This window comes from Micromys minutus, assembly GCF_963924665.1.
Source record: "Micromys minutus genome assembly, chromosome: 1".
Lineage (NCBI taxonomy): Eukaryota > Metazoa > Chordata > Mammalia > Rodentia > Muridae > Micromys > Micromys minutus.
The window spans coordinates 61019803-61044177 of NC_137969.1; the positions used below are offsets into that span (position 1 = coordinate 61019803).

A 24375-nucleotide genomic window follows, 5' to 3' on the forward strand; every position below is an offset into this window, starting at 1 on the left:
TGGTCCAACTTTTATTAATTGCTTACTACTGGATTAGGTATAATGCCAAGCATTTCAAATACATAATCTCTGCTATTAAACTTCACAGTTTAATGTAAAAAAAAATGAGTCTCAGAAAAGTCAGTTATTCAAAATCACTTAGTTAACTGTATAACTGTCACCTCCTGAAAAAAACTCATAAGATTTGGGGGATAAAGGAAACATGGAAGCCCAGGAAGTTCCTGAAAATGACAGGATTTGCAAAGCCCCTCCCTGAGGGGCAAGCAGAGGTTCTTCAGTGAGTGCTGCCTCCAGGTTGTGTAAGCAGATCCAGGGATGCCCAAGTGCCACCAGCCATGGTGGCTTTCTGGTGATGCAGCCATGCGAGAATCATATGGGATATAGGAAGTAACCCCAATATAACCACTGGTTCACTGAGGTAAATCTGGGTGGGACTGATTCTCTGGTGCCTTATCCAGGTGAGCAGATGTTTGCTCATACCTCTCCACAGAAAGGGCAGGAGCCCAGCAGAGAGTCCCCAGAGTCTAAATGTATAAATGCCTTTAGACAGTGTGGGGAAGTTTTACCACTGCTGTCATGGAATTAGCAGGTGGAGCTTTCAAGAGATTAAAACACGAAATGAAATTAATGTCTTTCCTAGGAGCCTGATTTCATTCTTCTGGCATGAGGTCTCCTTCTCTCAGGACAGAATTAGGTGGTAAGAGTGAGAGAGAGCAGATCCAGTCTGCCTTGTTTATCTGTCTTCTGTGCCCACTTCTCCTTCCAACTGATGCTGATAGGAAGCAGCATGAAGTTACCCAGTATTGAACTTCCCAGCCTCCAAAGTGTGTGAAATTAAAAAAAAAAAAAAACTTTTTAAAATAATAAATCATCCAGAGTCAGGTACTGTGTTATAGTAACAGAAAATGGACTAAGACACCCCCTTACTCTACTAGTTAGTGAACATTCAAGTATGGTTTTCATGCATCCCTGCATGCATGCTGGCACACACACACACACACACACACACACACACACACACACAAAGATGTCAGTCTATTTGTCTTTATTCTCACAATTTCCATGAAACGCTAGCCCGAAGTCTCCTCATACATTATTCAATGCATGTTTCTGGAGCTGCCTTGATTTTACAACACCACACTCAGCAGAGAGATATGTAATGAGTGTTGTCACTATTACAATAAACAGCAAGCTGGGGAACTGGAGTATGGCTCTTTCTACATGGTCCACAAGAAAACCTAAAGAAAACTCATTTCTCAGCCACAGTACCATTTAGATTGGTGGTTTTCACCTTTGCCATATGGTCCACTTATATCTATTCTTTTAATTATAAACCAAATTATTCAAATCCTATTTGGGCATTGATAAACCACATAAAATAAAAATCGCATATAGTACCTGGCAATGCTCGGGCCATAAAATGAGAAATATCTATGTGCCTTCTCATTGTTGAATATCAGCCTGAACACTGGACTAGAAATTGTTACTCCTTTTAGGGACACCTATGGGTTTATACTGCTTTGCCTATATGAATATTTGCTTGGAATGTATGTAGAATCTGACAGTTCCTATAACTCTTCTGACCACACCTCATAAAAGAGTTGAATTTCATTAAAACCAGAGATCTTAGAGGCCAGAGGGGCTCAGATACTGTCCTCTGAGAAACCTAACCCTAACCCTAACCCTAACCCTAATCCTGCAATGAACAGGAGTTAAGTGCATATCTGTCCAGGGCCCTGGATCCAGAGAGAAGTTTGCCCTAGGCAAGCAGGAAAGCTCGGAGGATACTCAAAACTTCTTCTTGTCACCTCCTACATCCTTGGGATGCAGCAGACTTTGGCTGTCATTCATATTAACCCCTTCCTACCTCTTCTGCTCCAGTAACAGAATATGCGTGACCCTTAACCAGCTTTTGCCTGGTGGTGGCTTCTGTTTCAGCTGCACTTGAGACCTGTGTTAAAAAGAAAGTCCAATCAGTGAGGCTGTCTGTGACCTCTTTGGGGTCAGCACTGCAATGCTTTCTAACAGTACAGAGCACGGCCATGCACCTCCCAGGTGGGAAGAGTGTAGGAGTGGCCACAACCCACAAGCAGAGGGACCGATTTCTAGGAAACCCACTTTAATAAGCTACTTAGGCACCGAGCAGCTGCTGAGGCTACAGTGTGACTGCTCATAGGCACTCTGCCTCAAAACAAACAAACAAACAAACAAACCTATCCATGATGATAGCCACATAGGAAAAGAGAGCACATGACCAGACAGATATCAACTGGCCCTTAAGTTAGTGGCTTCCAGATCTTTCTAAGACTGCGTTGGCATTCCCTGCCACCAAGCTTCCTGCCAGAACTGGATCCTCCATTTTCATTCAGGGGTCTCCATGTTCATCAAACATTGTCAGCTGCCATGTTTGCTTCCCCAAAGACAGAGATGACTTAGCAAAAGGGTTAAGTAGATGGCATCTAGAATCCAGGGACGGGGCTGTGCTCCCAGGATGAGTCTGGCCATACTAAAGTAGCTCCAACAGTTACCATCCAAAGATTCACCATTTCCTGTACACTGCAAACCAATGTGTCATCAGAGAAAAGAGACAAAGGGTTGAAGGCTTACATCAATGGAGCAGCCCAGCAGAGAGCCTTTGCGGAGGGCCTTCTGGATGATGTAGTACAGATTGCCTGGAGGATTCCTCAAGTCATAAAACTCAGAGATACCACCTGTGAAATCCTCAAACCCCTCAATTGTGGAGCCTCCAGCAAGAGCCTCATATGAACCATTGAGCCTGTTGAAAAAAAAAAAAAAAATATATATATATATATACACACACACCATCCACAGCTATGAGCAACCCCAAGAAGGGGACCATGGGCCATGGAAAGGGACAATGCCAGACATAGATTAGAAGGCCAGGGAAAGACCCTGACTAGTTGTGAAGAGGAGCCCAGAACACACACAGGCTTTGGTTTCAGACAGACACCTCAGAATACACACTGTTTTAGACAGATACCCCAGGATTTGCCTAGAAACAGATCACTAGACAGCTCCTCCAGGCCTCCCAACTTCAAAACCAAGTGTAACCCTTCCAGAATTTGCCCTGACTGCTTGGACCCCTGGGGTGTCCAGGCACAGCTAGGAATATGAAACCCTCCCATGAGGCTGGGAGGTATTTGCTAAGGATTACCCTAACATAGCCAGAAAGTTATGGGGGTGTTAGAATGGAGTGACTGCAAACAAGACTAATTCAAAGAAACCCAAAGAAGCCATTGAACTTGGAATGTCAATCAAAAAAAAATGTCACACAAGAAACTGGCAGAAACTTTGTTGAGTTTGATAACTAAAAACATTTTATTTCTTCTTCTCCTCCTCCATCATCATCATCATCATCATTTAAACATCGATGCCGCCCTAAGATCTTACCTTGGGTCTTGAGAGAGAATAAGTTAATGGCTAGAGAGATATTCTTATGAGACAGAGCTAGAGTCTTTTAAAAAACATATTTTTTCTTACTTATTCAAGTTTGTGGTATCGGGGATTGAACCAGGGTTCATATGCACACTGGGCATACATTCTATCACTGGGCTACATCCCCAGTCTCACAGATGAGATCTAGAACTCCCATCCCAAATTTCCATTTCTCTTCAGAGTGGTGTTGTCTGTATAGCAAATGGATGTCTGGATGCTGGGGAAAGAGATGGTCCACAGCACCCCGAGTAGGAGGGCAGGTGAGAACCTTCAGGGAGGTCCCAGGGTCTTCTGGTTCTTCCCCTTCCCACTTACTTGGCATAGGCTTTCTCCAGCAGAGCACTCCAGAACTCATTGCCCTCTTCAGAGTGTAGAAAGAGCAACTGTCCGTTCTTGGTGGGGAGCCGGTCGTCAATGACCACCTCCACCCACTGCCCATACTGCCAGAACTACGAGAGAGAAACACAAGATGGATCACATGCAGAAGCAGAGAGGGGTCCTTCCCTGGCATCCTTGGATGCAGTCTCTGCAGTCAGTGAGCAGCTCTCCAACCTTCATGAGCCTCAAATGCCCTGAGAAAAGGATTTATGCCCCATCTGCACACAGGAGATACTGCAGACACCAAGAAAGCTTTTAGTCTTTCTTAAAGTCTGTGGAGAAGAGAGCTTGCTCAAACATCACCCAGGGAGCCAGAGTGGGTAACTCAGTCACCCATCTCCTGATCCTTGGTCCATGGCCTCTAGGGAAAAGAAGATGGAATGGAGGTGCTTGGAGAGATGTATAAAGGAATGGTTCTCACACAGGAGTGTGTGTCCAAATCACCCAGAGGGATAATCTAACATCAGTAACTTGGCCTTGCTTCCAAAGATTCTGATGCCACAGATCTAGAGTAATATCTAAGATACAAGAGTAATGGCAAAGGTCACAAGCCAGAACTAATACCTGGAAATGAAAAATGCCAGCATAGTTCTTCTGGAAGCTCTGGTCCCTGGGAACCACTCGATAGAGCAGCTTTTCATTCAAGGTGAGGGAAGCAATGGCCGCCAAAAGCCAACAGTCTCCTGCAAGGAATCGGAGGAGACAATAACTGATCGGGCCAGGCCCTTGCTGTCCCGATCGCTCCAGAGCCTGTGTCTGTTGAAGACTACACTTCAGCTGCAACACAATTCCTAGAATAGGGTTATGTGTAAACAATAGAAATGTACGTGTCACAGTTTGAGAAGCTGACAATGAACGGGAATTGGTGAGAGCCACTCTCTCCGCTAGATGCATGACAGAAAAGTGAGCAGGCTAAAGGACCTGGTTAACTCCCCACCCACTCAGAGGAGCATTGATGTCTAAGGCCCACCTCCCAGCATACTCATGCTGGGCTTGGAGTCTGCCATAAAATCGTGGGAGGACACACAGTCGACCCAAGGTACCACCCCACCTTCCTAAGTCGTAAAGGTGGGTTCTCCTCACCAGGCTGAAGTGTACACACAGTCAGCTCCTGGGGCCTCAGTGGGAGGTTTTACTCGGGCATGGAAACACTCTGCTAGTCTTTATTGCTGTACCTCCCTTGTACATTGGCCATTTCACAGTTCCTAGGCTTTCAAGCGGTGGAGTGTAAGTAGAGAGGAAGAGATTCCTCTGTATGCTCCATTTGTTTTCAACATGGATACATTTAGTTGGGAAAAAACAGTGAACCTGCTCATCCAGGATGTAAGGTACACAAGGGAGGGAGGGAGGGAGGGAAGAAGGAAGGAAGGGGAGGTTGGAGGGAGGGAAGAATGGAGTTGGTGACTGAGTGATCGATCTTCTCCCATTATGGCCTTGGGTAATGGCAGTTATTTTGTATGATCTATGTGGAGGATAATGATCCTTTTGTGTTTCAGAGTTCATCTTGAGAGCCGTGGCTATAATACCCTTGAGACATTGATTAGCATGAAATCATCATAATTTTAAGCAGAAGAAATAGAAGTCAAAAGAGGTTAAATATCCCAGGGCTTGGTGTTGGTCACTTTGAATATCTGAGAATATTTAAAAGCAAATAGAACCCCCTCCTTCTGTGTGAGACAGACCTCCTAGGCCCCTGAAAGCCATATCCAAGACAGTGCCACTGACTCCTGGTGACAACATTAACTGATGGATCACAGGCCCTGAACACTACATGCTTACCTTAACCTCCTGAGTGGGAGGGGCCAGCATCTTGGAAGCTATGTAATGTTGCTCACACCTGTGTAGGTGCTCCTGGCTCTGCAGAGCATGAGGGCAAAATGTCCTTAGTGTCCCTCACGTTGTATAAAGCAATATGGCATCATACCATGCAATCTTGCCTCTTTCCAGCTTTACTATGGATTCCAGACTCTATGAGTCTAGGGTTTAGTGAAACAGTCCTTGCTTCTCTTATTCATTTGGTTCTTCTTGTTCTAACACCTCCTAGTGTGCTCCAGACATCTCTCAACCTTAGCCAGAGAAGCCCCTTTCTGCACTGGCACCAGCACAGACTCAAGTGGGTCAGAGTGCTGAGACTAAGTGACTGTTGAGCATTCAGTCCTAAGTAGGAGATGTGTGTGTGTGTGTGTGTGTGTGTGTGTGTGTGTGTGTCCCAAAAAGGAAGGCTAGGACATACTGTGAAGACAGACCTAAAAGAGCATACAAGCCAAAAGGTCACCCGTTGTGAAATGCTGTCTCCTAGACAGGCACGGCCGGTGCACTGGCTCCTGCACAAGACCTGAACCAAGTCAAGCAAACAAGATCCTCAGCAACTCAGTAGGCAGCACCAGCTAGACTGGAAGGGTTAAATTTGTTTAAAGAAGGAAGGAAGGAAGGAAGGAAGGAAGGAAGGAAGGAAGGAAGGAAGGGCAGAAGGAAGGAGAGAGAAAAAAAAAGGAGGAAGCTGCCAAGATGGCTCAGCAGTTATAAATACTCCCTGCTTTTGCAGAGAACCAAGCTTTGGTTTGCAGTACCCACATGGTAGATTACAACACTCCTTAACTCAGATCTAGGGGTTCTATGCCCTCTTCTGACCTCTGCAGGCATCACACACACACACACACACACACACACACAGGGGAAGGCAGTACAAATATACATGCAGGCAAAACACCCATAAACATAAAATAAACTAAATCTAAAAGGAAAGGCAGGACATGAAGGTAGGAGGGGAATGTGTTGGTTGGCATCCGGGAAAAGTGGAAGTCTCCCCACCCTCTCTGTTCTTGGGACTCCAGAGATCCTCACTGCTCAGTCACGGTGACAGGTATGGCCCCGCCTCCCTTCTGATGTGAAGGTCCTCACTCACAGTCTAAGCTGATGCAACAGTACACCCCGAGTGCTTCCCAGACATTACAATAAGAAGCGCCAGAAGACATCCCTCGGTGGCTAACATCGAATAGGTCAGCTCAGAAAGAGTTTGATGTTTCTTTCTCTTTCATTCCTGACATTTTGCAGGGTCCACTCTGCTGATACAGGGAACACAGTGGGATCCAAAGACTACACGACTTTTGAGTGACTCCTCCTGACAAGGATACTTGCCTGTCTCAAAACACAAAGAAACAAATGATAAATGAACAAAAAAAAAATTTAAAGCCATTGTTATAAGAACTCGAGCTTCTGGGAATTTCCCAAATACTAGGTAGAAAGAGATGCTTCCAGACTGCAGGTAAATGAGAAGGAGGGAGGGGGAGGAGATAAACTCTGGAAGCCAGTAAGAGGACTTCCCTCACCTTGGAATGTGCAATGACTGAAGGAGAGATGACATTAAGACCCCAGATGCTCTGAAGAGGAAGTTGGCCCAGGCAGGCCTTAAGCCCAGCTGCCAACTCAGAAATCTAGAGGCAGGGAACTAAAGGTGATGTGGAGTGCTGAGACACAGAGACCAGGAGAAGATGGGCCTGAGTCAAGGGGAAAAGAAGGGCGTGCCCATCCCCCTTCAGAGGCTACGGAGTGGTCTCAGGGGTCAGACAGCAGATGAAGAGCTGATGTCTCATGTGGGCAGAGCTCATGGGCACTGGGGAGGGGAGGCTGAGTCGGGTCTATTAGACCCTGAGACATCAGGAAAGGAGACCATACCAGATACCATCTTCAAGACCAGTCAGCGCCAGGCTGTACAAAAGCCATCTGGTCCCCCTTTGGTCGTAAAGTCATTTTGGCTTTAATTGTATCCAGCTACCATCTTGAGGAGTAACAAGACTTTAAGAAGGAAAGCACCTTTGTCCACTCGTGAGGCCAAAATAAGATACTACCTATGAGGTGGTTTGGGAGCGACACCAATCTGTTTCCCCCAGTTCTGCAAGCTGGGAGGCCAAGATCAAGGTGTTGGCCGACTTGGTATCTGAGAGCCTTATTCCTGGCTCATAGATGAGGAATTTCTTATCACATCCTGACACGGTGGAAGGGAGAAGGAAGCTCACCAGAGGCTCTTTCATAAGCGCACTAATCCCATTCATAAGGGCTCCACCCTTGTGACTTAACCACCTCCTTACCTCCTCTACTCCTAATAGCACATGTTGAAACTTCATGAATTCCAAAGGACAAAAAAACCACCCCCCACATAATAACTCTCACAAAGAATAACCAAAGGAGGACTACATGTTCCAAAGAGTCAAAAACCCAGAACAGCAAGAGTCATGATATCTTTGACTGGCTAGTTTCTACTTTCCTCTTTCCCATTTACTATCACTAGAAATGGGGGCACCATAGCCAGCTGCAAATAGTCAAGACAAACGGTTTCCCTGATTACACATTCAGAAGCAATCCAAAGATTTTGACCCCACTAACAAATGCTTGTTTACAAAAAATCTTTAATATTTTATCACAGCAAAGGCACCCTTCGCCCATTCTTCCTCCATAAGACTGCTCAGAATGTTTTTACACACAGGGCACTAATTTAGCTTGGCACCTCACTGCCCGGCAATCTCAGAAGCATCCTTCCTCCCTTCTGTTGGTGAGCATGCCTTTTCAAGCCTGCTGCATTTCAATTATGCCCGTTTGACTGCGTCAGAACACATAAGCTTCTAGCTGTTCCTGCTGGTGTTGGTTAAATTCTGCCTAGACTGGATGCTGGCCGCAGGGAGATGACAGGCTTCACCCAGACCCGGCACACAATTCACAGCATCACCTCAGGATGGCGCTGTCAGGAGTGATTTGAGCACATGTACATGGACCACCAAGGGTGTTCTATGGTTCAGCCCTTGTTGCAGATTTCTCCAGCAGAGAATCACAAAGCGGCATGTGTCAATACGGTGTGAGGTAAGAACCAGGCATAGATCAGAGCTGTCCTCTTGGTGAGAAAAGCTCCTCCAATAGAAGTGTAATGAGCTAGCTTAGGATTCTCGGCTACAACATGGCTGGCATTATGGAATGAATTTTTTTATGGTGGGGCCATCCTGGATGTTGAGCAGTGTGCCTGACTTGTACCTGATGAGTGCCAATAGCAGCTTCCCCACCCTGTGTGATGAACAAGAATTGATATTGCCAAATGTCCTCTGCATGAAACGAAGAAGAACCAAACATGCACACACACACACACACACACATACACACACACGCACACACACACACACACACACACACACACACTTGCACAGTCACACATACTCACACACACTCACACTCACACACACACACACACACACACACATGCACCCACAGAGGTGGGGAGGGAATCTGAGAAAAGCTTCCCCACACTGGAAGGAGGACAGACAGAATGACTTCTCTCCACAGTTCTATACAACTGCTTAGTATTATAAATGTCACTAGTGATAGTTCTCACACTGTATCTTTGCCTAGCTCTATTAGAGTTTTCTGAGACCCACTTTCTGCTTCCCCTTGTTTTTTCTCATGCCTGCCTTCTCTGATTAAAGAAAACTTTCTCCGCTATGGGAAGTCCCTGCCTTGTCTCTGGCACCCACACCAACAGCTTCCAATACCCATTTCTCTGAACATTCTTAGTACATAGTGGTCTCTCAGGTCCACTGGGATTTGGGTGGCTGGCCTCTTGGCCTCCAGCTGACCATTCAAGCCACACAGTAATGTAGTTCTTGGCTTCACAACAGAGATACTATCTCTCACTCTGATGGACAGAGACAGGCTAGACATTTCAGATCCCCTGCAACCTGGAGTCTCCTCTAAGGTCACCCTTCACCTTTGCCCTACCCCCAAGTCATCCTGGTAGCACTAACTCTAACTCAGCTCTGGCCTTTGGCATCTCCATGACACTTGCCAACTCTCAGATTATTGTCACCTGCTCCCTAAGACATATCACCTCCTGGTAGCATATCCATACAGCTTGACCAGAAGCAGTTACTCAATTCTTGTAAACCTCAGAAGTTTCATCCATAAAATGGGTCTGTGCCCCACAGCTTTTGTAAAGGGTCAATATCTTGATACTAAGTATATAGTATCTTGATATTAATATACATATGTGTATGTAAATATATTATAAAATACGTAAAATGACATGCTCTTTTTCAGGCATAAAACATATATGCTTTCCATATATTTTTATATCTTTAAAAACACAATTTATGAAATTTATATAAAAATTGTTATACATGTTGCACATTTTATAATAAACATAAAAACATATATATTGTTTTTCAAGTGCCACAGACTACATATTTGATGGAGACCCCTGAGATTATCATGGAACTAAAAATAATTCCTCATCTAGTGACACTGAAGCCATTATAGCCTAATGCAACCCACCAGGCTTGTTTGTGGAGGCTGTCTAGTCCTATGAAAGGCTAGCATGGATAATTATATACAAAACACAATACTTGATAATGATAACAAATGACTATGTTACCGTTTGTGTATTTACTATACGGTAATCGTTTTATCAGTAGAGTGAACTCCTACTTGGAGAATTTACAGTAAACTTTATCCCATGTTACCCTGGCATTAGTTTTGCACATTTGCATGCACCATCTCCTAATGACATCAGGGGATTATCTATACCAGTGGTTAGTAAGTACACAATACTGGCATATCACAGATGTCTCAAAATCTGCCTCCATCTTTCAGTGGTACATGACTAAACATCTCTAATTGAATAGAGAGGATGCCTATGAAGATGGCATAGAACATGGACGTGAGTTGCATGAACCAGATAGCATGCTATTTGAGGAGCCCAGGTGAGAACCTTGATTAGCCATCCCTTATGGGTGACCAACATCTTTCTCCTTGACTCCATCTGCCAATGCAGCTCAGAGAAGCAAGAAGGAGGAAAAAGAATGGAGTGAACTTTCCAAATTTCCAGAGCAGGAATGAAGCAGCTGACTGAGGCAAAGTGTGTGGAGTTCCAAGGGCCCCTTTGCCTCTGCCTCCTAGAGAAAAAACAAAACAGAAAGGAGGAATACTACTTGGACCTGGGCAACTGCAAGGTTTAAAAAGGACTGAGCAACAACCAGACAGAAATCACTAGCTGGTTCTCCAGAAGCCCCTGGGCGTCTCTGCAGCCCCCCTCCATAAAAGGGACGGGGGGGGGGTGCTCCACACCAGCACGGAACACAAGCAGAAGGCCCCATGGGGGTGTCCAGGCTGTTCACACCTCAGCAGCCAGATCCCCACAAACTCAACACCATCCTGAGAGAGAACAGAGGGGTACTCACCCCAAAGGGATCGAGTTACACTAGAAATACGGTTTCAGTTCTTGAATTGGGCAGAATTATAAACCAGATGAGAGTAAATTTAGTTTCCCAGGTCTCTTGGGGAAGATCAAAGCAGTTTGAGATGTCGGACATGTCCTCATGCCCAATCCAGGAACTAAGGGCTTCACGGTCGAGGCAACTTGCTGTACACATAGGAACTTTAGAGAAGCCACCCCAGGGAGCAACAACTCTGCTGAAAATGGAAAAGCGCCCACCTCCCTGTATCCTGGGCAGTCCTGAATCATGGGGGATTGCGGAGTGTCTGCCAACATCTGAGGGTAACACCTGAAGGAACAATATGGAGACGAAAGGGAAACTCCTGTGAGCCCCTCACTAGAGCTCTGCTCTAAGTGGGTCACCCAGTCACCACCCACCTGCTGAGTCAGCTTCAAAATGCCCTCTCCCTACACCCTGACAGCCTGCAAACAAAACAAAAACAAAAAAAAAAAAACAAAACAAAAAAAAAAAAACAAGTCCTTAGGATTAATGCACCTCGCACATCTGAAAGTCTCCTGCACCCCATAAATCCTACTGAAGTACATGCTGAGTGGGGAGAATCCAAAGGTTCCCCAATGAGTTTCTACAAAAGATGAGGAAAACTGATTCTAGGCTCATCCCCTCCCCCCTCCAGCAGATCCCTCCCTCTCCGACCTCATCCTCTCACAGCCGGACTGCCTCAGGGCAGGGCAGAATGATGCTTCCCTGTACTTGGTAGATTGTGACTTTGATAGCCACTTGCAGATGAGTAGAGGTGAGGCCCTGACCAGCCAAGAGATCTCTGAGGTCAGATAGTCAATGCCCGGCTGGGAGATGAGCTTGCTGCCTCTCCTTGTAGGGCCAGAGGCTGAAACCAGCATCACCGAGACCATTTGTAATAGCTTCCTGGCATCTCTGTGCCAAGGGAACCAGAGACTTCCGGACTGGCCCCTCCTCTCCACCTCCCACAGGAAGCTTCCCAGCCTCTTTTCCACTTCACTTTCTGGCTTCTTCCAGAACACGCCGGCTCCCCGACCTTGATTAACACTGAGATCACCCAGCACCTACCTCACATAATGACATTTACTCACTGGGCAGACGCATGAAACAGTCACTACCCCTTAGGGTTCTTAGGAAGATAAGAATGAGGTAAGCCGTGTGAAGCTTGGTGCCTGACACCTGTGAACCCCTCAATAAGCACCCCTATTATTCTCTATTATCACCGGACAATTAACCCAAACATGGGGAGTCCCAAAATGTGAATCAGCAGACATTTATGGAGTATCTGCTACCTGTAAGTAAACAAAACTTAAAATGACTGTAGTTAGTTGCTGGGGTCTCCCTGAGTCACCCCAGTTTGTACAGGAAGCAAAGTGAAGTCTGATTCCCATCTGCCAGTGCCTGACCCCACTTAGCCTTTTCCTCCCCCCACCCCCAACCCTGAACTAACACTGCCACCACAGTTGTCCCATTCCAACCTGAGAGCCATTCTGCTCGTCCCTCATGCTCCCCACACTCAACTGTTGGCCAAACGTGCCCTAGAGGCCTCGGGAATCCCATTTCCTCAGCAATATCTCTGCTCAAACTGCAATGCTAAGCGATTCTTTCTGTAAATATTCACTACCTTGGTGCTATAGTTAGGGAACCGCAAAGGTTATAACACAAAGATACAGTCAGACACTAGTTAACACTACTACCTCTCCTAACTACCCACCATACCAGCACCTCTGCAAACGCAAGGCCAACAGGTAGCAAAGTGACTGCCATGGTCTGTCTGTCTGTGTCTCCTTCAAAATTCACATGGAACTCACCCCCATCTTGGAACTCACTCCCAGGAAGTCAGATCTTGAGAGGCAAACCTCACAAATGGATAATCCCCAGAGTTGACAAGGTTTGCACCACTGTTGCTGTGTCAGGACACGGTGCTCAAGCCTAGGGGTACGCAGCAACGAAACTTTGTTCTGGAGGTAAGGGCATCTTGATCTGGACAGGTTGGCCACGTGCATTTCTGTGATTGGTGGGCTGCCCCGCCTGTGGTGTTTTGTTACAGTAACACTGCGCTGAATGACTTGCTACATTTGCAGAAGTGAACAGAGCCGGTGAAGAGACTGTGTCCTTAGCCGCAGACCTGAGCTCCAGCTGAGGGAGAGAAGCCTCAGCAGCTGCAGGCAGGACAGACACCTAGGATAGGGGTAGTTTGAGTGCTAAGGGTGAAGGGAGATCCTGGAAGAACTCAGAGTTGCCAGGGCTTTCGGGATCTTACTATGACAGTACAAACGAGGCGCCTAGAGCGCTGCGCCCTTGTTTTGTGTGAGATTATTTCCTGTGTGTGGTGAGTGATGAGAAAATGTTTCATAGTCTCCTATACCATTTATCAAAATGACGTGCCGATCACATCTTTTTAAAGAAATGGCTTGCTATGAAATGAGGGCTTCCGGTTTACTCTCTGGACCCATGAATATCGGAGGGCAGTGAGAGTCTCTCATATTGCAGCTTTGTCCTGCCTGTGGTTCTCATTCTACACACTCCACGTCTGGCCACACACATGTCTGCTTAAAATCCATGCGGCTCCCCAATATCCTTAGAAATAATGCGGAACATTTCAAATTCTCCACACACGGCCAGGGCTCGGCATGATCTGGCCCCTGTGCGGCCTCTGAGCTCCGTACTTGTTTGCCCTACCCTGCTTCATCCTGACACCCTAACCATGTTCTTCTAGGTGAAAGGGCTTCTTCTTCGGATTGTTGCTACCAGGAATCCTCCCCGCCGTCCCCCCAGGCCAGAGGAGGAGAGATAGGGACGGTCTCATTACTTGTCTCCTAGTATGAAAAAGAAGCATACTGTGTGGTCAAATGAAAGGCCATGAACATCCTTCCTAACTCCGACTAGTGAGTATGTAGGGTAAATCACATGTTCCTTACCCCTTAGAAGCATCTCCCACCAACCTGGACCCACCACCACCGAACAACCTCTTCAGCTGCAACTGCAAATGAAGGCTCTATCTGGCATAGCTTTCTGGAGTAGCATGTAAACCTTCATTACAGCAGGATATCTCTGATCTAGAAGAAACGAGTCAATCCTAGGTTTTGTACATGTCCAGAAACCGTCAAGGGCCCAGTGCCGTGTTCTCTGTGGGAGCTGGAGTACTGTGGTCACCCTGAGAGGGCAGCCACTTTCAAAAATCAGCCTTGATTCCTCCTGGTGTTTTCCTGAGTGGCGGGAGCCTGTTCCCTTAGCACAACTATAATTTTTATATCCTCAAAATAATTCTTTCCGGCTGTACCACATATAATAATAACACACACTAAATAATCCACTTCTGCTGCCCCACAGGTCGCCTTGCACCTCCACTCCTGGTTCCCATGGTGACTCAGGAAAGGCTCCTCAGGCCTGACAGCAGATCCACGGTCCTGTGGGCAGCTCGGCGTGGAGGAAGCTACAGTGAACAACGGCATTTGCCCAAGGACAGTTCTGAGCCTCGGGGGTCCCTCTGTTTCTAGGAGCTGTCAGGCACCCCACCCTTAATGTTAGTCACAAAGAGAGAAGAAAACCAGAAAGGGGCAGCAGACTGTGTGAGAGGGCAAGACCACTGGGGAGGAAAAGAAAGAGCAAGAGAAGAGAGAGGGGATGTTTGGAATTGCATGGGAAACCCCGTAGAACAACTCTCATCTAATTTGAGCTATTGTTGAAGAAATCAGACTCTCTGGCATAAAACAATTTAGGGCGTTCCTCCCCCACGCACCACAAATGAGACCTTTAATGCTACGGAGAGGGGAGGGATTTCTTAGATTATCAAAAGGAAACTGACTCACCAGAGAAGGAACATCACTAGGTATATACATTCGAGGTTTTTGTAACTACATCCACACAGTGCCTACTTGCTTGCTGTGTTTAATTTATAACGCCTTCTGGAAGAGGAAGAACACAAGAAAATGCTGTAAGACAGATATGATAGAGAAATATTGGATGCTAAGAGGACCATGGGAGAAAGTGATGCTAAGATCCAGCACGTTGTAGCGGCCACCATTAACGCCAGGGAGAGCTTTGCTTAAAGCCCCCTCCAAAGCTGGCTGGAGAGTAGATGATGCTGTGAAGCCAGTGGGAGAGCTGTGGGGCCTCAAGGGGCATGTGGGCTCTTACAGTACCGCAAATGCCAAACACAGGGTAGCTCAGCCAACGAGAAAAGTTTTTCTCTAGGTCTCCAAAGGACTCCCTCAAAATGTAAGCCACACGTGGTAAGCAGGCAGCTATGCTTCCAGTAGGGCACAAACGGTGGGATCTGTGGGATATATTAAAACAACACAGATGGATTTCAGCCAGAGCCCCACCTCGTGATATGGCTGGCACATCCAAACTCAGGCTGCTCAGCCAACACTAAGCCTAGACAGAAAAGGCTGTTGCCTGAGCCCTTACATCACCTCCTGGGATGAAGAGACTCAGTGGCTCATCTGCACCGTTCACAGTTGAGGACTGAATCCCCTTCCTGAAGGATGAAAAGTGCTGCACTGCTCCACATTCTATATAAGCACATAAAACCAGAATAAACTGAAGTAACACACACACACACACACACACACACACACACACACACACACACACCCTGACAAATCTTCACCTGGAGAACTGAACTGGTAAATTGTAAGTGACATTCACATTGCCTGGGACATGACCCTGATGGCAGCTCCCTGAAGCCATAAGTTTGATCTCAGAACGCTGTTTTTAAATGTACAGAATAAAAAGTAATAGTTTTCAAGTCCAATTTTACTGAAAAAAAATTATGTATTTTGTTTTGAAATTACAATGTTTGCGCTTCATTTATGTCTTAAAAGTTATGTGGATAGGGACAAAGTATCAGGCAAAGGAATGTGGAGAGGGACAAAGGTATCAGGCAAAGTGATATTTTGTGTATTTGTAGAGATTTTTCTATAATATGAAATTGCTAAGTGGCTAAGGTTGCCAGCCCTGTTTTTCTGAACTTTCAGTCCTACAGGAAGGAAACAGGTAAGTGGTGATAAACGGAACTGAGCATATAGTGTAGGATTCTTTTATGTTCTGGAATAATAGCCAATATCTCTTAGTAACTCTGCATGTCAAACTCACAGCAAATGTTAATGCTTGTCCCCAGCACCTTTTCTCAGAAGAGAAAGGTGAAGGGTCACAGTGGAACAGAACACAAGAGCACCGGCGACTAAGAGCAGAAATAAACAACAGCAAAAGGAAGACGAGACCCCATCAGAATCCAGCTTATCAGCATCCCACTTACCCCCACTGGGTAGCATGAAACCGATCCCCGCAGTTTCTCCTGCCCCCAGAGGTCTGACCCTGTGCTCTCTAGAATCAATGAGCAGACTTGGTCCTTTGTGCTTGCAGAAACTTCCCCAGGTGCTCATTAAAAGTAAGCATCCGGATTTAGTGAATTGATCTCCGGTCACCCCAGTCCTGGGAGGATGTTACAGATCAGAAGATGTCTTAAGGTGGCCAACACTACTCTCAATTACTGTTGAGTGCATATGCCCATCCCTGCCCCAGGAATCCAGGCCCTGCCCATGGGGGGAGCGCTGGCTCACAGAAGAAAATCAATGCCAGGGCTCCATCCGAGGGGGCGATGAGGTTATGTCATTGCTAGCAGGCTTTCGATTTTCTTTAGAGACATGAAATGTCTCACTCATTCTCTTTTGGAAAGGTGAATACAGAATATAAAACTCTATTCAATAAATATAACAACGATAACTAAGATATCAGTTCCAGAGAGGTGAAGAGGAAACTCAGGTCAATAGAGAAAGGGGGTAAGGGGAAGTGACCACAATCATGCCAGGCACATGTAAAGGGGAGATCCAATGTGTCAGTAGTGGAGCATTTATGTGCTGGGTGGGGGTAACTGGGTGTCCTCCCCAACCCAAAAGAAGAGGCAAGGAAGGAGGAAAAAGAAAGGCAGACTGTAAGGGAGGGAGGGTAAGAGAGAGAAAGGGAGAAAAGTAAATGAAAGAAAAACATCCAATAGATTAAAATTTTGGATAAATATTATGTTATTCAAAAAGCTTGCTGACTCTCTCTCTACATTCTGGAAGTCCCTGGTCCATAGTTGTTAAATAAAAACATGCTCTGAAGGCAACAAACTTTCAGAATTTCATTTTCCAGGGACCAAGATCTTTTTTGCCTTTGGGAATGCACGCTCATGTGGCATTTGGATCCATACGCCACTAAAGGCCTTTTGAGTCTTTTGCCTTTCCAAAGCCTTGAACACCAAGGACACCACATGTTAATGTTTTCCTTTTGTCCTATGAGCAAAGACAAAGACTAGATGGAGCAGAAAAAGAGAGTTAGTCATGGCCACTGAGCTTATTAGAGGCCAGCCATCTCTGAAAATCTTAATGGGGGGGGGGGAGTGCTTACTGTAGCAATGAATGAAGGTGTCTTTGTGTAACTTTCTCCACAGTTACTATCAAGGAGCCATTTATGAGCTGTTTCTAGAACATTCTATTGTTGAGGATCAGCAAGCTCCTCTAGATAGCTTTACATTTCTTAGCATCCCTACCCATCCATGTAAGAAAGCTGGTTTCCACAAAAGACTACCTGGATTCCACAAAACTTCAAGCTTTGAAAACGAAAACACATAGGCAACTTTGGGACAAAACTTTTGTTCTATGCCTGATCCAACTGGGAAGGCAGGAAGAAAACTACAAGAAGTCCCAGGCTTTGGTTATATATCTGTTTTCAAATGCTTTAATAATAACACAATGGCAGAGGGTTTAGGTCAAAGATCAAAGCGCTGCCAGCAAGCTTCACGCCATGCCCTGTGGAGCACACGGTTTGTGATGTCCAGGGCTGTTAGTAATCATTTCCATCCATGGTAGCGATCACTTCCATGGTGATACGGAAGCAAGTGTTAGTGCCCTGCACACATCTACCCGGCTGGTTAAATTATAACTGAAAATTGTGAGAGGACACTGATCAGACAACCATGAAGACCCAGGTCTGCACAGATGCACCGAGTGTTGGCTAATGACTAATCAAAAGAGAGAACGGGAGTCCCCAGGGAAGGAATAGAGATGGGTGTGGTAGGGTGATGGATTGGAGGAGGAAAGAAGCCAGGGCCCTGGACTCAGAGGACAGATAGGACTTAGCAGTTGGAATGCCCAAACCCTGTCTCCACCCCATACACATACATTTAAAGTCCCGCTGTCTTTTTTTTTTTTTTTTTTCATACTCTACCAAGAGCCACTGCCCTCTTCTTTTGGAATGTGGTTTGTAGAGTGCTCACAATCTTAACAGTGAGTCCAGGCCCCAAACTGGGTGTCTATAAGGAAATTTACCCTGTTGTCTGCAGCAGCTGGCCCAGTGTTTGGATGACCATCCCAACCATCATATCAGAAGCCTCCTATAACATCTATAAAGCCAAAGCTACTGGGGAGGATGTGAGGCCAGTAGTGGTCAGATTTCCCATCATATAGATATTCTCTTCCATGGAAGGGATAACAGCCAACTCATACAAACTAGCAGAGACAGAAGATGGTCAGGGATATGCCAGGAACATGTAGATCCATGGATACCAGCTCCACCAATGCCAACAGAGCAAATCTCCTATCCATGAGCCAGTATATGTCCCATTTTCCTTAGGGTAGTTGGGTAGGACATCTAAAGCCAGGCACCAAATGAGTTCTGATACACAAATGTACCTTTTTGTATGATAGGCTCAGTGTCACAGAGACATCAGATGCTCTGGGACATGCACTGGCCAGAATGCAAAGAGAAAGGAGGAAATACCATGGGGGGGGGAGACACTAAAAAAAAAAGGTTAGGGACAAAGGAACACTGAGATACAACAGTGGACTACTGTAATGGCTTAATTAGAGGTCCATAGAACATTGTGATGGGACACTGGAGCACTGTGATGGGACACTGGAGGACTGTGATGGGACACTGGAGCACTGTGATGGGACACTGGATCACTGTGATGGGACACTGGAGGACTCTGATGGGACACTGGAGGACTGTGATGGGACACTGGAGGACTCTGATGGGACACTGGAGGACTGTGATGGGACACTAGGGCACTGAAGGAACAATGGACTATGGGATGGAGCAGTGGGGCATGGTGATGAGATGGTGGAGCACTTTGATAGAACAGTGGAGCACTGAGATGGCACAGTAGAGCAGTGGGATCGGACAACAGAGCATTGGGATAAGAAACTCAAGGATTACAATGAAACAATGGAGCATGGTGATGGGACAGTAAATAATTGTTAAGAGATGGTGGAGCATTGGGATGGGATGGCGGAGCACTGGGATGGGATGGCGGAGCACTGGGATGGGATGGATAGTGGAGCAATTAGATTGGATGGTGGAGCACTGAGATGGGATGGTGGAGCACTAGGATAGGATGGTGGAGCACTAGGATAGGATGGTGGAGCATTGAAATGGAATGGATGGTGGAGCACTGGGATAGAATGTTGGAGCACTGGGATGAGATGGTGGAGCACTGGGATGGAATGGTGGATCACTGGGACAGGATGGTGGAGCACTGGAATGAGATGGATGGTGGAGCACTGAAATGGAATAGATGGTGGAGCACTGGGATGGGATGGTGGAACACTGGGATGAGATGGTGGAGCACTGGGATGGAATGGTGGATCACTTGGTCAGGATGGTGGAGCAGTGGAATGAGATGGATGGTGGAGCACTGAGATGGAATGGATAGTGGAGCACTGGGATGGGATGGTGGAACACTTGGATAGGATGGTGGAGCACTGAGATGTGATGGTGGAGCACTTGGATAAGATGGTGGAGCACTGAGATGGAATGGATGGTGGAGCACTGGGATGAAAGAGTGGAGAACTGGGATGGTATGGTGGAGCACTGGGATGGGATGGATGGTGGAGCACTAGGATAGGATGGTGGAGCACTGAGATGGGATGGATAATGGAGCACTAGGATGGGATGGTGGAACACTGGGATGGGATGAATAATGGAGCACTAGGATAGGATGGTGGAGCATTGGGATGAGATGGTGAAGTACTGGAATGGGGTGGTGGAGCACTAAGATAGGATGGTGGAGCACTGAGATGGGATAGTTGCGTGCTATGATAGGGCAGGGGAACACCATGATGGGATGGTAGAATATTCTGATGGGATGGTGGCACACTCTAACTGGGTCTGTGAACCATTGTGAAGAAAATAGGCATTTTATAGAGGAATGGAGCACTGTAATGGGGGACAGTGGAGGAGTGTTAAAACTCTCAAGTATTGTTTAGAAATACTGCAACATTTTGATTTTTAAATGTGTTTACCAAAAATCATCCTAAGAATTCTATGAAGAAGATATCATTTTGAGCTCGTTGTTTTGGTACACATGTATAATCTCAGCTTGCAGAGAAATCTGAGGCAGAAGGAACATGACAACACAGCGCACCTGGCTCACAGAGGGAGTTTGAGGCCTGTCTGTGCAACTTGGTAATGGCCTATCTTAAAATGAATTTTAGAAGGAGGGAGGGCTCCGGTATTCCTCAGTGGTGCCACTCCCGCCTGGCATGCCCAATAGCCCTGGGTTCAATCCCCAGTACAAGAGAAATAAACAAATGACCTCTTTTTAGTGTATAAATTTAAATATTTAAAATTTTTAATTAAAGAAACAAAGGAGAGACACCCAAGCGCCAGTGTCGGACTCTGGAATGCAAATAAGGCATTATTATTTTTTCTGCCATGCCCAAACTGGCAAGGGTTATGTGAAGCATACTGGGCCCTTGGGAAGGTGAGCTATATCCAGTGAGGAATCTTTCCTTGTTCTTCAAGACTGACCCTGACTCAGATCTCACAGGCCACAAGAGTGACAGTTGCTCAGCCATGGATTTCAGCCTCAGCTATGAAACACCTTCTGCTCTGCACACTAAATACAGTCTTGATAAACAGGGACCCGGGCACTGCCTCTCCTCAGCTCACTGGCCCTTTTCTAGCTCTTTTCATTAAAATCCAGCACCACAGTGGCAGTTCCAGTCGTTTTGATGTGAGCAGGAATCAGAACGCCAGTTAGGTTCATTTCTTGTTCTTCCAGTTTGGGTCTCCATCCACCACACACATTCTCCATGGAAACGCTCCAGCCCCTTCTGAAAGCTCTCAAATCTCCTTGCTTAACAGTAATCAAAGGACAATCCCACCAAGTCAATCAATGAAAAGGCTCTCATTAACAGCCTTTCCCAAAGTTAAAAGGTCTCTAACAAGGAGCCATTAAAGGCAGACATTCAAAGTTGTGTTTCCCTGGGCTGTGCGCTAAATTAGACTAACTGTTTAGCCGGAAGGAAAAGGGCAGCGAGTCCTCACCCGGAGCAGGCAAAAGGTCAGCACATTCACCTGTCTGAGAGCCTCACACAAGGGCCAGGGAGATGCAGGGTATGAATTTCTGGGAGTGGGGCCCTCGTATGTGGCACCCCATTTGTACTTCCTGTTTTGTAGTCACGCCGCCTGAGTTCTGGCGGAGCTATTTGCTGTACTCATTGAGGGAAAGAACATTGAAAGCATTTAAAATCAACTGCCCTGCAATTTTCCAAGTCATGATGGTTTCCCACAGGCTGAGGAGAAAGAGGTTTTCCAGGTTGGAACATGGAGGGAGGGAGGTGGGGGAGAAAGGGGAGGAGGGGGGAGAGGTGGGAGAGAAGGGGAGGGGAGGGAGAGAAAAGGGGATAACTCACTAAGAAACAAACTCAGGAGTCAGTATAGCTTCTCTCTCTCTCTCTCTCTCTCTCTCTCTCTCTCTCTCTCTCTCATTTCTAATCTGTGTTTTGTAGCTCTCTGCTAACTAGGTAGCAAAGATCCTATGTGCCACAAACCTATTAAATTCTGTCCAATTCTGTGTAGAAACTCCCATTGGGGGGGCTCTGGGGTTAGGAGAGCTGGAGGCCAACAGAGCCAACCTATTACCAGGGACAACCTATGCCTCTTCCTTTCTTATAAGATCTATACACTTAAAACACTTGGAATATTTCTATAATGGAACTGAGGAGCCTTGCGGTGAGAGGTGTTTGTTGTTTTCTGGCAGCAATGAGGATTAAACCTAGGGCCTCCTGCCTGCTAAGCCAGCGTTCTACCACTGAGCCCGGGCCCTGAGAATAGTTCTTTTCAATGCTCTCTCCATAGTAAGAACAGGTAGTCACGCAGGATCCTGATCACGCTATTCCTATGAGCCAATCACTTTTTATTTTAAGGAAACAAGGCAACAGTTGTACCTAGTTGTGTTTAAACAGTTAAGAACGGACTAGTTAAAATGTGATGCAGTTTCAAGTAAATTTTGTTCCCTAACAATATTCTGATAATAAAAAAGAAGAAGAAATCCTTTTGGGATGTTCTTCAGTGGATAAAGGGCTGGCCTACTACACCAAAGGACTTGAGTTTCATCCCCAGCACCATTTCTAATGTGTGGTGGGTTTGGCACACAGGCCTGTAATCTCAGATATTCTAGAGACGGGGAGGGGAGTGGGTGACTTCATGCTTCTCTGCCTCAGAGCCACTCAGGACAAATCTGACCTCTACCCCCCAAACATGTCCTAAGTATGTCTCTCTGCATATCCTCCCCATCTTTAAATTCTGATGAGAAGATGTGAAAAGTTAGTAGTTAGGAACTGCCTTGAATGATTGGAAATAAGATATCAATTTTGTAGTCAACGAAGTGAATCGTTACTGTGCTTTGTCAAACTCTTCTGAGCAATAAACTTCCCATTATTTTTGGTGCTGGGGAGCGGACTAGGAGTCTTTTATTTCAGCATGATCTCTGGGACTGAGGTACACACCTCTGACAGCCTAGAACATACAAAAGAGAAATAAAAATATTTTCTAAATTGAATCGCTGCTAACTTAAAAAAGACTGTGAGACTTGAAGAAATGGTGGCTCTTCTGGGGGAGGGGACTTGTTCATTTGTTTCTTTCTTTAGTTGTTCATTTGTCTGGAGGGCTAAGCCCAGGACCTCATTCTGGCTGGTACCCATTTCTCCAACCCTCCATGACTCCTTAGCCCCCTAAAAAGAGGCTCTTGATTCCAGGGTCCCGGGCTGTGAACGAGTGTTTGGCTGTGAAAGATGAGAGCACATTTTTTTATTTACGACAGAGGCATCTCCTCTGCCGTAACTACAGAGAGGGACAATCCACAGGCAGCTTTGCCTGCTTCGGGGCAGCTGTGGAAAACATCCCAGAATTTCCACAGTAGGCATGACTCTGGTCCTTCACTCTACCATGAAAGGAGATCAATGAGCAGAAAATGCCTGGTTAAGGGAAGCCAAAAGTTTGTCACAACACTGAGACCCACCATGAAGCACGCAGCCGCAGAAACAGAAGCTCATGCTGTGGGTAATTGGGTTGGCCGTGTCTTAACAGCTTAACCGGACATTGCTCATTCCACACACTCACCCGCCCTCGCCCTGAATAAATAGGACTCAACCCAGTTACTCACCAAGACCCCCTTGGCAGATGTCTGTGCGTGTTGCTCCGCCAACAATAAACTGAGGGTTGGGACACAATTCCTGAAAGTAGTTTAGGAGAAAGCACAAGTCAGAAGGATGCTGCTTAAGGGCGTAGGCAGCGTGGGTTGAAACATCAGCACAGAATTCAGACGTGGAAGAAGCTGGTGGGTTGTCTCCCACTGCACGCATGACTCTACTCCTCTGGCATCCCTTTAAGGCCAGAGAAGGGAGGACACCAGGGACACACAGCTACCAACCCAGGATTTTGATTACTCTGCAGGCTAGGCGTATGGGTGTGTGACCATGTGGGTGTGAATAGGCTGAAGGGTGTGTTGTTGTAGGAGAAAGGCAAAGGCTGAGATCCTAATACATGGAGTTATAACCCTGCCCATTTGGACAACAACCCTCTTTACATAGAGGCCCAATTAAAGGGCTGTTGGCCAAAAAGCAATGCACACTACAGACACACCTTAAACACATGACTAGGAAGAAAGGATCTTGTAGCTAATGGAATCGTGACGGTATTGGGGTGGGAGTCGGCGTTGAGGTGTCAGGGAATACCCTTTGCAGACAGGAGAACTCGGATATGATAAGGTCAATTACCAGCCTCTGCTTGGCATCTGATCACTGGTGATGTCACCTAAACTAGGAGAGAGGGACCAGGAGGCTTGCCTTCAGCATTTTTTGTTTGTTTGTTTGTTCAGGAAGGACCTACTGGGCTCCATTCTGGACATTACGGTATTACAGCAGACAAAGAGTGAGGAATGGTGGACTGGAAAAAACAAAGGTAAGACGCTGGCCTGAAAGTGCTTTTGGTTTGGACGGGCAAATCAAGCTGACATTATCTAGAAGCAGAGTGAAAAGAC

General features: G+C 46.3%; 1 protein-coding gene across 1 annotated transcript in view; it reads right to left on the reverse strand.

Annotated features, from left to right (window-relative positions):
• The window catches only part of CAPN8 (calpain 8), a gene marked incomplete at both ends in the record, with an annotated part of 60623 nt that overhangs the window by 30883 nt on the left and 5365 nt on the right, over positions 1-24375 (reverse strand). The window contains 5 exons of the mRNA XM_080936791.1: positions 1868-1951; positions 2608-2776; positions 3772-3905; positions 4399-4517; positions 23500-23569. Of these exons, the coding sequence (XP_080792917.1) occupies positions 1868-1951; positions 2608-2776; positions 3772-3905; positions 4399-4517; positions 23500-23569 (576 nt within the window). The remainder of the gene's footprint in view (positions 1-1867; positions 1952-2607; positions 2777-3771; positions 3906-4398; positions 4518-23499; positions 23570-24375) is intronic.